We start from the raw sequence: 11,944 nt of genomic DNA on the forward strand, positions 1-11,944 counted from the left end.
TTTTATAATACCAAAATGTCTATTCAATCACAGCAGAGTCGCAAGAGCCTGACCAAAGCGGAACCACGGCCTTCCTGACCAGCGCGATAAACCTGTGTAGGCGAAGCGGAAATGACTGGTATCGCGTCTACTTGATCCGTAAGATCTGCAGCCAGCATGGAGTGGAGTTTGTCCTGACACTCCTCAAAGTGGCCGAAATGCGCTGGCTCTTTCCCGAGGAAGTGCTGCAAAAGGTTTGATTCCTCACGTTTTGATTTTCAGTCCCACACCCCCCAAAAAAAAGGCTTGTTCGTCATCAAAATTAATCCCAGCAGTAATTAAAGAGTGCAATTTAATTTTCATTACACTCAGGGTGAGGAAGTCACTCCAACAGACCAGTACCTTGTGTGTGGGGAAGACTACAAGACCATCAGGAATGCGGTTGCAAAGGGAGTCATGGAGGGAAAAGTGACCGGACTGGACGAGGCTTGCGAGGTGACGTTGCGTTACTTTCTTTTTGGTAACTGAGTACCAGGACTCCTGAATGTATGTTTACACGGGTGTCTTGTTGCTTTCTTTCTGTGTAGGGGTGCCGGAAGTCACCACAATGGACTGCAGTATATCTGCTGTTGGCTCTGTACAGAGAAGTCACCACTCTCTACAGAGACGACAATGTCGCCTTCCATCCCAAGCCGGAGGTAGACCCTTACATTTGGACCTCCATGAGAAAATCTGAAATACTGTGTGGTTGTATGCAATATTACTGATATTTAAATATGGATAATCATTATTTAGGTTATGGATTTATCATGTGAGGTCGAAATTAGGGAAAATTAAGGTGAAACTGGAGAAAATACAGTCAACAATATCAGCAAGTCTGAATGATTTCCCAAAAATTACCGAAAATTGCAACTTGCTTTAAATTAGGGACTGGAAAAAAAAATGTAGTTCTTTACTGGGCATTATTCTGTTTGCTATATATTTATGCATCTTTGTACCTCCAGCAATTAGAAGCCTTCACAACCTACATCCAGAACTCCAGAGTTCTTGCCAGCCCACGGATGAAGGCCTTTGCCAGCGCTTTGGTGACCAACCAACTGAGATCCTTAGTTGTATGTCCCGGGGCCACTGGGCCCCAATCTGTGCTGGTGGACTTATCCATTCACCTGGCTGCTGTCTTGCTCTGCGGGAACGAGCAGATCTTGGCTCCCCTGCAGAATCTTTCAATGCAACCTGCCGACATGCAGGTATGTTTATTGTCGGCTGCTTTCAGTGTTTGCAACTCGTCCTCCTCTTCTTTGAAGCATGTTGAATGTGTTTTTCGGTTGGCACAGGCGGCCTTCTTGCCTACCATGCCGGAGGACATGTTGGAAGTGGCTCGGCAAGCTATGGGGCCGTTGCAGTGGTACTGTAAGTAAACACACAAAGAACAAGTAGTGCCCTCACATTTGAAATATTGTTAATAACTTGCTTTTGTTTACTCTTCCCATAGACTGTCCGAATGGTCACCCCTGCACCATCGGAGAGGTTTGTAGTAATGTTTATTCTGACGTTGAAGCATTCTTTTCACACTTTTCTTTGCTCACCATTTCCTTTTTTCTCGTCTAGTGCGGGCAGCCCATGGAAAAAAGTTTTTGTTTGGACTGTCGTGTTGAAATCGGAGGAATAGACCACAGGCCTGTGACGGGATTTCAAATTGGGCAGCTGCCGTAAGGAGGCCCAACTTTGAAAATAGAATGACAAATTGTTAGCCAAAAATCTGATGTGTTAATTGTCTTCTAACAGGGGAGACCGCACTCAGACAGGCCACGTCCTGGGCGACCCGGGTCGCAGGGACAATCCAGACATGCTGGACACAAAGAGCATCTCGCTCGTTCCCTTCACCGTGGTCCGCATGCTCACTCACATGGCCATGCTGTTGGGTACCTGCGGTCAACCAGAGGTAGAGTAAAAAAGGAGTACAGTTCTAATGGGAATCCTCTCTCCATGCAGTAGTAAGTGTTTAGGTGCTGCAAAAAAAGTTATATTAAACCCCAACTGTGTTATAACACTCTTATATACTGTCAGTGTTTAAGACGGGGGAGTCAAGTCAGTAATCCCCTTTTATTTCTGTTTGTAGGCTATCTCTGCCATCATCAGGCCTCAAGTCACCGACCCAAGTGCATTTCTACTTGCTCACCTGCGCAAGGACATGGAACATCTGATCAGATCCCTGGGTAAGGGGACAGACGACACAGTCACCGCCGTTCACCTGCTCATCAGCAGCCTCATGGAACCCAGACAGCATCCAACGTGTAAGGAACAACAATCATTCTTTAGAACCTTTTTGTCCCGTGCCATGATTTGGAGTAATGCAATAAAACCTAAAATAAGGTCTGATAACCATCCCATGTCCACCAATACAGTGCAGCTGTGTTACTGTTTTTGCTTCCTGAACTCTAAATTTACTTTCAGGAAAGTGAGAGGAAATAGAGGCGAGATTTTAGTCAGGATTTCCATATGATCCGGATTCATGTGTTAATGTTACAGTTAGTTTAACAGTAATTCACTCTACAACTACGGACTAATTTAAGTAATGTGAAATATACCTTGATTACATTTTTGTGTCTTCAAAAATGAAACCAGATAAGCTGGATTACTTTTGACTGTCAAGCACTGCTGGTCTTTCCTTTCAGGGCCCGTTCCTTATAACAATGGGCTCTCCACCAAGGAGGCTAGAAATGGATGGGAGATGGAAGTCAGCACCGCCATCATCACACCCCAGCTGAAGGTAGGAATGCTTTTTACATAATCTAACCAATACGCGCATATAACACGTCATCCCCTGAAATTCTTCTCATCCCCAGCACTTGGATAGACGGCTGAAGGAAGTGAACGCATTCATCCGGACGGACTCTCGCATCTCAGCCAACCCAATCATGAAGCTGATGTTTGGCGATCCTCTTCTCTTCTTGGCCTCACTGCCCCAGAATTCTCTGATCCACGGTTCTGCCGTGTGGTGCTGCAGGGAAAAGGTCTCCCTGCTGAGCCTCACCCACATTGTAGAGCAGAATGATGGCAAAGACACCGTGCCGGTGCTCTGGAGATTTCTGCATAGGGTAAGAAATTAGTGACCAAACATCAGCCAAAGAGTCTTGTGTCTTACTCATTGCAGCTTTTGGAGAAGTTACTCCTGGAACAGTGCATCTTAGTCACCGTTGTGCACACTACGATCCTTGTGTTAAGCTACTTTAGAATGCTCTGACATTTCCCTTAAGATCAAGTCAGAATATATAACAAATGCTGTTGCGCAATTAAAAAAAAAAGAGGACAAAAAGTCTTTATGATAAAGAACTTTAGGTACTTCATGTTTTACCCGTGAACTCTCCTAGAGTGTAATTTCTAGATTTTCAGTTTGATTCATCCACTGAACGTCAAGCTCTAAATGCCAGATCTTGTATCTTGCTCTGGTTTGATTACGCCTTCAGTGATTACCATTTGCTGACAGCACTTCAGCTGTAGTAAAAGTAGTAGTAGTAGTTTCTTCAATGGGACTTCTTGAAGTTTTGCATGCTTTACCGAGTCATCCATCTCTCTACTTTTAGGAAGCAGAGGTCCGAGCAGTGAAGCACCTGCCTGATATCCTCACACTCCAGAGAGACCTGGTCAAGAAGTTTCAAAACATCACTGAGCTGACTTGTACCACCATTGCCGAATTCCTCCAGGATCAGAAAGCAGGTACTGAAACTAACTGCCCATAACGGTGGCTCCCAACCTTTTTTGTATTTTTATGACTCACTTTGCAAGAGATAAAAAGTTAATAATAACCTAATTGGCTCTTATTTTAAAACATCATAGTAAGAGTAGCTTAGTAGTGGCAACGTACGGTGTGAAAACCTTCCCGCCAAGGAATGAGTTGTTTTAACCAGGAAGAAGATAGTGATTGATTCTTAAAAGTCCTAAATAGCTTCCACACGTCAGACTGTCCAATGTGCTGCAAGTTGTGTCTCAACTTTATGTGTCTAAACTCAGGATAATTTTGTTGTTTTCCTCACATGTGCAGCGTCACTGAAAGCCAGGTATGAAAAATACATCCAAATCTTCCTGACAACGTGGAATCAGCTCCGAGTGTCTTTGGCCACAAACGGTAACTACAAACCCAGTTTGTTACACAAACACCAGACCGGTCCACCACCCCGATCTCACTTGTGTCGTCCTTCAGGTGAAATCCAGATCCCAGCTGAGTTCTGCCAAAAGGACCTGGACCACAGCAGCGACTTAAAGGTGCTGTTACCACGGCGACAGGGCCCAGGCCTGTGCTCCACGGCACTGGTCAGCTACCTCATCGCCCTGCACAATGACCTGGTCTACTGTGTGGATAAGCACACCGGAGAAGAGACCAGGTGGGGGCGCTCACGCCACATTCTTCTCACTTGCACATGTTTGGCTGTGAGAGCACGTTGTGTAAACTCCGGTCCCGCGTATATGGACTGCGTCTTTTGTATCGCTTTGACTGAGGCATCCAGGACAGAACGATAGCGTTTGATTACAGAGTCAAAGACAAAAAGTGAAAGAAGGAAAAAAAAGCTTGTTTGCAGATGTATTCCCACAACCCTCTGACCGACTGGGTCGCGTCTCCCTCCCCCAGCTACAAAGTGAGCCCCGCAGATCTGACCGACCTGCACGTGATCCGGTACGAGCTGGAGAGGGACCTGATGCCGCTGGTTCTGTCCAACACCCAGTACAGCATTGAGAGCGGCCAGGAGACTCTTCATGAGTACGACTTGCCCAAGATCCAGCAACAGATCGTGTCCCGCTTCTTACAGGGAAAACCTCTCATCACTCTTAATGTATGAAAACCAAAAGCCAAGCACAGAAATTACTCCTCTTTGTGTGGAAAATTGTTAAAAACACCACTTTCCTCCACAGGGCATCCCTACACTAGTGAACCGACATGACCGCGACTATGAGATTATCCTGAAGGATGTAAAAGCAAAAGTCCAGCAAGTAGGTTTTGGTACAGATAGTCCTGGTACTACCTTTTATTTTATCACGTTGTATACTAAACATGTTGCTGTCAAAGGAACCCCTCATATGAGACAATACTTCCTCTGTGTGTGTGTGTGTGTGTGTGTGTGTGTGTGTGTGTGTGTGTGTGTGTGTGTGTGTGTGTGTGTGTGTGTGTGTGCGCCAACAGGAGCCGCTTCAGACTCTCACCCTGGCTGCCGTTGCCGGTGAGCTGCACTCCTACAGTGAGGTGTGTGAGGCCTTGTCCACGCTGGAAGTGGCCCTTGGTTTTCTCGCCATGACCGGGGGAGAGCCTCACATGCAGCTGTCCTGCTACCTGGAGGAGGTGCTGCAGATGGGAAACCAGATGGCTGCGCACATCCTCAAGGTCAGCCTATCTGGGACGGCGATTATTTTATCCTGTTAGCCGTTCTCCCACTGACAAACTTTGTTGCTTTTTAGACAAACCGTTTGCAAATTGACACCTAGGAGATAACCTTTTTTTTTTTTTTTTTTTGTACCATCACACTTTTACGAGCACGGTTGAATTGGTTTAGGTGTTTTTCATGTGCCAGGCGTGAGATAAAACTTGTTATTCTCCCTGTTTTGTTCACAGACGCTGAGCATTTGCTGTCTAAAGCATTGCGTGGCTCTGTGGCAGCTGCTGGCTTCACTCAAATCAGAAAAAATGCTGCGGCTGAAGGGGGTAAGGCATCGTCACACAGACACGGTGGGCTGGAAAGTGTCGTTGTTATTTGCAGTAGCAGTTTTAGTGATCCATATCGTACATTTTGCCTCATCAATACTATACAATACAATATTTTGCCAGGATCCATTCGTGGAAGTCTCAGAGACGTACAAAGTGGCCCTGGGTGAGGACGAGCACCGGCTGCTGACCGGCTTCTTTTCTAAGAGCAGCGGCGACAATTTCCTGCTCGAGATGCACGAGTTCCTGCTGCTGGTCCTTAAAAAGCCCAATGCACCGGACACCTACAAGCCTGACTGGAGGTAAACCCTTTCCATTTGCTAACCATTGTATGTGCCAATTATTTTATTCAGACTGGATTACGTTTATTTATATGTGTGTGTGTGTGTGTGTGTGTGTGTAGAAATGTCAGATCACATGTATAAAGTGTGCATCTTGTCTCTTTAAAGCCTGAAAATCACACTGGTGTCTTACATGGAGCGCAAAGACCTGGACCCCCCCCCTGATGTGGAGGAGCTCTTCCCAGAGGAGATCTGCCTCTCCCAGTACATTGAAGCCTGGAAGTTCATTATGGCCTTCAAGCAGGAGCGCGGCCAGAGATAATGGGGACCACAGGAGCGGCTTGTCTACTTTCTTAAACTTTGCGTCATTAAGTCTCTCTGAAGAAGTTTACAATCATGGCGAATCTAGAATATTTAAGCTGCATGGAAGTGTGGTATGTTTATGTAGAGGAGATATGCCTTTTCAGGAGCACGAATATTGAGCTTCATAGTGCCATAAAAAAAAGAGTATGTTGAGTTTTTGCATTTTTCCTTTTGCATCATCGCTCTTGTTTTTGTTTTTGTTTTATTTTCGTCAGCATCAACATGCAGAGAGTTTCCATACAACTGAAAATCTCCTGTCATGCACTTTACTCGGAATGTGAATTTGTCTGTCCTGAAAAAAAAGAGGCAGAAGAGACAATCTGAATGCTACTCAGGTACAATAAGTGGATACCTTCCTCGAAGCCACTTGTCATTTCCATTCCTCTGTGTTGCTGTTATGTGTCTTATGTATGTTAAAACTGCACTTGCCTTTCAGGAGTAACTTCTGCACTTGCCATTCAACTTTTTTAAATTTGCTTAAAAGAAATCTAGTATATATATATATAAAAAAAAACTTTTTCTTAAAGTTTAATTCCAGTTTCGATTTCAGTTAATGTTCAATATATTTACATTTATGTGACAATACGTACTGTCTACAATAAAGCGTGCATGTCACGGTTTGTGTCTTTGTTCTGTAATGCATAACAATACATGGATGTTTCTAATGTTGCTCGGTGCCGCTCCCTCCCTTTTCCAGCTAAATACGGACTAACATTTCCATAACTTGTCTATTTATTTGTCAACAAATTATGGCAGTAAACATCTTCCCGTCTGCCATTGTAAGCAAACTGGGTCATTTCCTCAGTCAGCCTTGAATTGTTTTAAATCCTAACATTGCCTTCAGCTTGCAGGGTGCTGCCCCATAAACAAAAACATATTCTCACTTTTCTCTTCTTGTATCTTCCCAAATACATTATATATATATATTCTACTTTACCTTGATGTTTCCGTTGCTGGTTCCTTCTGTATGTGCAGTTTTAAAGAGCGTTTTACTGTAGATTCTCAAGTAAATTCCCCCTTATTTACATGTTACATCACTGCCAAAGACCAAAAGAGGCTGCACATGATGGAGTGCTCAGGAAATGGCTGCCTGCCTAAGGTCACGACTTTCTGACCCTGCGTTGTTCAGGGGGTGGGGGGGGTCTCAATGTGTTTCTGATCAGGCTGATGGAAATGATAAGGATAAGACCGCTGCTGGACGGCTCCTTAATTCAATTTCCTCTATACCAAAGCAGTGTTTAGCATAACAATGACAAATGGAAGCATGCGCCTGTGAAAGTAAACCACGCCAGCGACCACCCTCCAGGAGTCTGCAGTCAGTATAAATGATTTCCATGAGACGAGTCAAAACCCGTCGCGTTCGCAGATTTCACCCGAATACCGCTTAAAAAAAAAAATCTTGTTTTACTTTACATAACGCATGAATCACGCCAGTAATCTAAACTATGAATCATGGTGAAAAATAGTCGTGTTGACAGACCTGGTCGACGCGGTTAGACGGTCGCTGAAGCCGAGCGGAGGCGTTAGCCACCAGGCTGAGGCGACTCTCTACAACCACGTCGCCGCTGCTCATTAGCGGACCCCAAATTTGGAAGTTCAGTACATGAGGTTAATTAAAACACCCCAACTCAGTCCTGCAGGACAAGCCTCAGTGAGCAAGTTCAATCGCTTTCACTTCCACTTCTGTAGGCTTCAATGCCAACATGCCAGCGGTACAAAGGGAAGGACACAAAGAGGCCAAATCATTTCCCCTGCTCTGTGTTTGTTTTGTTGTGTCTTTGTTTCTCCATAAGGAAGAATGAGGGGCTGAATTACTGTGCATCGTGGCTCAGATTTAACGATATCCACAGTTAATGGATAGTTGGGATCAGGTCACAAGCATGAGGGTTTAACAAAGCTGGATAATGTTGTGCAGAAATGACATGGTTTGGCTTGCAGCTACGGTAAACTGATGGGTTTGATTTACCCCTCTGAATTATGGGAATTTTGTCTCCAACAAGTTGCGCTACGGCTCGTTAATGCACTGGGTGGTCCGTTCTTTTGAACTTTGATTAAATGAGCATTGAGACTCCGGTATTTTAGAGCGTTAGAAATGTCAGCACATTGTAACCCATATTTAAAAGACAAAGCTCCTGGATACGATCACACTTTAAATTAAAGCGGCCGCTCTAAATCGTCACAACGCTCAGAGGCTAAACGTACGCTAAGACTCCTGCATGCAGCTTCTCATTTCTACACACATATATATATATGTGTGTGTGTGTGTGTGTGTGTATATATATATAGTGTGTCCTAAAGGACTTGCTTTGCTTCTACAATAGAGTAAGGCCACAAGTCATACAGATTAATTAAGGCGTGAGACATCAATGTGCATTATTTAATATTGGTAAAATAACAAAAATTCAGTGAATCAGTGATGACATGTCTCATTTTATCATTGTATCATTTTAATCAAACAAATGCATTATCGATATTGGTTTGGAATGTGTCCTTGGTCCTAAACATTCTTCCCACATGGTCCCTGTAACTGTAATGCCCCCCCAAAATAATATTTTAAAATGAAATATGTTAAATCTGGGTCAGCAGTCCTAATCAATTCTCCCGTTTATATTTGCCTTTGGGTTATGCTGTTGTTTCTATTAACCCTTCGGCGATGCCCCATGAACTTCACAATCCAGTTGAAATAATATAAAGTTCAGCTTTGAATCGTCACTTCGCCTTGATCTGCAGGGGAGCTTCAGACTTAACCCTCTGCAAAACAGCCTCAGATATTCATCAAGTGTCCACCTCGGGGATCCAATATCATCCACAGGCACCGTCGCCAGTCGGGCGCTCCCAGTCTAAAGGGAGCTAAGATTCTAATGATTGTGGTATGAAATCAGGACCCTGAGACGCCCCCGAGACCCCAAAACGCACACCAACAGGCTACCGTATTTTCCAAGGAGCATTACATATGCTTTACTGGCGGTCTGGGAAAATGTTTTCTTTAAATTAGCCCTTCAGGGTGCTGCTGTTATTGCATTATTATCAAATTAGTGTTTTTTAATTAATACGTCATCTGAAATGTATGTGCAAGTAGGTCACGGCGGGGTGAGAGCAGAGAGCGTGTCCAAACTCTCAGGTTGCTCGACCTCCAGAGAGAGCGAGAGAGGGAGAGAGAGAGAGAGAGAGAGAAAAAACAACCTCAGTGAGCACATATGTGAATTATATTAGCTAATTGTGTGCACTTCTCCTTGCACTTAACACTTGAGTTGTCCTCCAAGCACAAGGAAGAAATTAAGAGCCCTGCTGCCATGTTGTGCTATTAAATACGTGAAGAGAAAATACAATTACCAGTTAAGTGGGAACATACCACATGGGATTACGAGGGGAGCAGACAGTTTTTGGGAGGATTTCAGAGGGGTTTCTTCATTTCACGCATGTGCACATGCAGGTTTACCAGCAACAACAATGTACGATTCACATGCAAGCAGAGCACAGATAACAAACAGTCTCCTTCCGTCTCCAGGTTCTTGACATCTCTTTTTTTTTTGGTTGGGCGCTAAGTAGTTAACTTTGTAAAGTATTGGCTCTCCTGAGTGGAAAATGACTGTTGTAGCATAATACTGAGTCGCCAGTCCAAGTGGAGCCTGCTGCTAAACTCACCTTGGGCAGAGACCTCGTAAGTGTACCTGTTTCATAACTACAGCTTGACTTTCAAAACCAAACCAGCGCGGCCTTCGCGTTCCATAACAACGAAACCACATGTTCAATCCGATTGTTATGATAAAATGAGAGCGAGTTCTTAGAAGCCCAGAAGTACGTCTGGCCAAATAATAAGGCGAAGCAAAAGAGGCAAGACTGGGTTACGTTGAGTGGACATTCTCCAACGTCTCTGAGTGGTTTCCGTCGTGCTCTCGTGTCCCTACTGGCGTTCACTATCGGGCGCCGCTGGTCCAACTTGAACTGACACAACACTCCTTCTGCTGACCCGTCGACCGCCTCTCCTCCTCTCCTGATTGTACCGCGCTGCTTTAAAGCGCTTACCTCTCTGGCCTTCGGCAGGCATGTCTAGATTTGTGTGTGTGTGTGTGTGTGTGTCCGCGTTCATGGATGGGATGGATGGTGCTCTCCATCTTTATACTTTCACGGTTTAACTCATTAACATCACTAAATTGTTGTTGTGCAAGATTTGCAAAAGTTTGACGGCGTTGGATTTGAATTCCCTGCAGGGGTTTGGATTTTATAACACGACAGAGAAACAGTTTGATCAGGGAGGGTAAAAAAAAGCCTGGAGCTTTTTACAACACACAAAACTCTCAGTTTGAAGGAACTGCAAAGAGTGTTTGTTACATAATACAATTAAATACTCTTCTCTTTCCTCCCTCTTTTCTCCCATTTGCTCTCTCTCTCTTAAACTCTCCCCTCTTACTTTCTCCTGAGCTTTCTTGCATCTTCTGTCACTCCGCTGTGTTATCCGAAGGCTTGTGGCTGTGAATAGATAATGACTGTGCAAGAGGCTCTGCTTACCGCGGATTAGAGTGATTGCTACCGGTGCCAGTGGTCCGGAGGGGGGGGGGGGGGGGGGTGTATGGAGAGAGTGTATGGAGGTGCTGACAGTTATCCTACACAAGATTAGAGAACTTGGATTATGGCTCGTTTTTCCTCCACCTGGTGATGAGAGACTGGGGAAGAAGTGTGTCACAATGTCAAGACCCCCCGAGGAACAACGCTGTCCCGGGTGAAAGTAAAACAAGGCCCCCGTGTTTGTTTTGAACATCGGCTTGTTCGTTTTTTCAGAGTTGTGTTAGCTGTGGCCAATAATACGCGGTCACGACGTCACTCCTTTACCTTGGCCTTTCACCTCGGTGTTCCCTGATGCCCGTGGTGGTCCGCAGAGGAAGATGCCTCTAACTAAGCCCCCCCCGTGGTCAGGGCCTAAGCCGGTGTTCAGTTTCAGTGCGCCTCTCCTCTCGAGCGCCAGCACAAATACACAAAACACTCTCCGATTGCACTTGATAATATTTATCCTCAATTATAATTCCACAGATATGGATTCTTGAGTGGAGTACAGTGGCGGGCAGACAAAGCAGAGCGGCCTTGAGCCCCCCCTACTACGCTTTGCTGAGGTGGGGTCCCGCGTTGAACCCCAGACAATTCATGTTCTCTTCGGCATTGGGGCAAAATAAGCAACGTAGCCATTAAGAGCTCCGATGCATTGGAGAAACACTTTGCTGTATATTTGTCCTCGTGTTGAGTGCGCGCATTGCTTTGGTGAAACGTGAAACCAGCTAGAATACACACTTAGTGTCACACGTGAGGGGTGGTCACAGTTTAAATAAATCAACCCAGCCTCTAGTGAGACGCAGCCTCGTCCGCATTAGCCCCCAAAACCAGGCAATGCCCGGAGATAGGTGTATTAATTACTTCAGTCGAAGCGAGCGGCATGAACCATGAAGTCGTAAATCGGTTAAACACACATGCCGCATGAGTAATACGCACGCACGGAGAGAGAGCCATAATAAGATGATTAATAATAACCGGATGATTCATAATTTCCCAAATAGAAACAACAGTGTCAGATTGTTTGATTTTGCCTACGGATGTATTTAACGTTTAAAGGAAGAAGGGAATCTCAAAGGGGTGAAAA

At 44.9% G+C, this 11,944-nt stretch overlaps 1 protein-coding gene across 3 annotated transcripts in view; it reads left to right on the top strand.

Moving 5' to 3' along the window:
• LOC120828510 (E3 ubiquitin-protein ligase rnf213-alpha) overlaps positions 1 to 6,930 on the top strand; it is a 28,786-nt gene extending 21,856 nt beyond the window's left edge. For 2 of the 3 annotated variants that reach the window (XM_078083755.1, XM_078083756.1), the window contains exons 49-68: positions 34 to 233; positions 352 to 474; positions 567 to 677; positions 984 to 1,226; positions 1,314 to 1,389; positions 1,472 to 1,506; positions 1,588 to 1,688; positions 1,765 to 1,921; positions 2,099 to 2,273; positions 2,655 to 2,749; positions 2,826 to 3,077; positions 3,564 to 3,696; positions 4,022 to 4,105; positions 4,181 to 4,361; positions 4,607 to 4,808; positions 4,888 to 4,965; positions 5,156 to 5,353; positions 5,582 to 5,671; positions 5,795 to 5,973; positions 6,121 to 6,930. In XM_078083755.1, the coding sequence (XP_077939881.1) occupies positions 34 to 233; positions 352 to 474; positions 567 to 677; positions 984 to 1,226; positions 1,314 to 1,389; positions 1,472 to 1,506; positions 1,588 to 1,688; positions 1,765 to 1,921; positions 2,099 to 2,273; positions 2,655 to 2,749; positions 2,826 to 3,077; positions 3,564 to 3,696; positions 4,022 to 4,105; positions 4,181 to 4,361; positions 4,607 to 4,808; positions 4,888 to 4,965; positions 5,156 to 5,353; positions 5,582 to 5,671; positions 5,795 to 5,973; positions 6,121 to 6,274 (2,867 nt within the window). In that variant the 3' untranslated portion in view covers positions 6,275 to 6,930. The remainder of the gene's footprint in view (positions 1 to 33; positions 234 to 351; positions 475 to 566; positions 678 to 983; positions 1,227 to 1,313; positions 1,390 to 1,471; positions 1,507 to 1,587; positions 1,689 to 1,764; positions 1,922 to 2,098; positions 2,274 to 2,654; positions 2,750 to 2,825; positions 3,078 to 3,563; positions 3,697 to 4,021; positions 4,106 to 4,180; positions 4,362 to 4,606; positions 4,809 to 4,887; positions 4,966 to 5,155; positions 5,354 to 5,581; positions 5,672 to 5,794; positions 5,974 to 6,120) is intronic. The other variant, XM_078083757.1, reaches the window with a different exon arrangement.
• The last annotated feature ends 5,014 nt before the right edge of the window (positions 6,931 to 11,944 follow it).

This window comes from Gasterosteus aculeatus, chromosome 11 (assembly GCF_964276395.1).
Source record: "Gasterosteus aculeatus chromosome 11, fGasAcu3.hap1.1, whole genome shotgun sequence".
NCBI lineage: Eukaryota > Metazoa > Chordata > Actinopteri > Perciformes > Gasterosteidae > Gasterosteus > Gasterosteus aculeatus.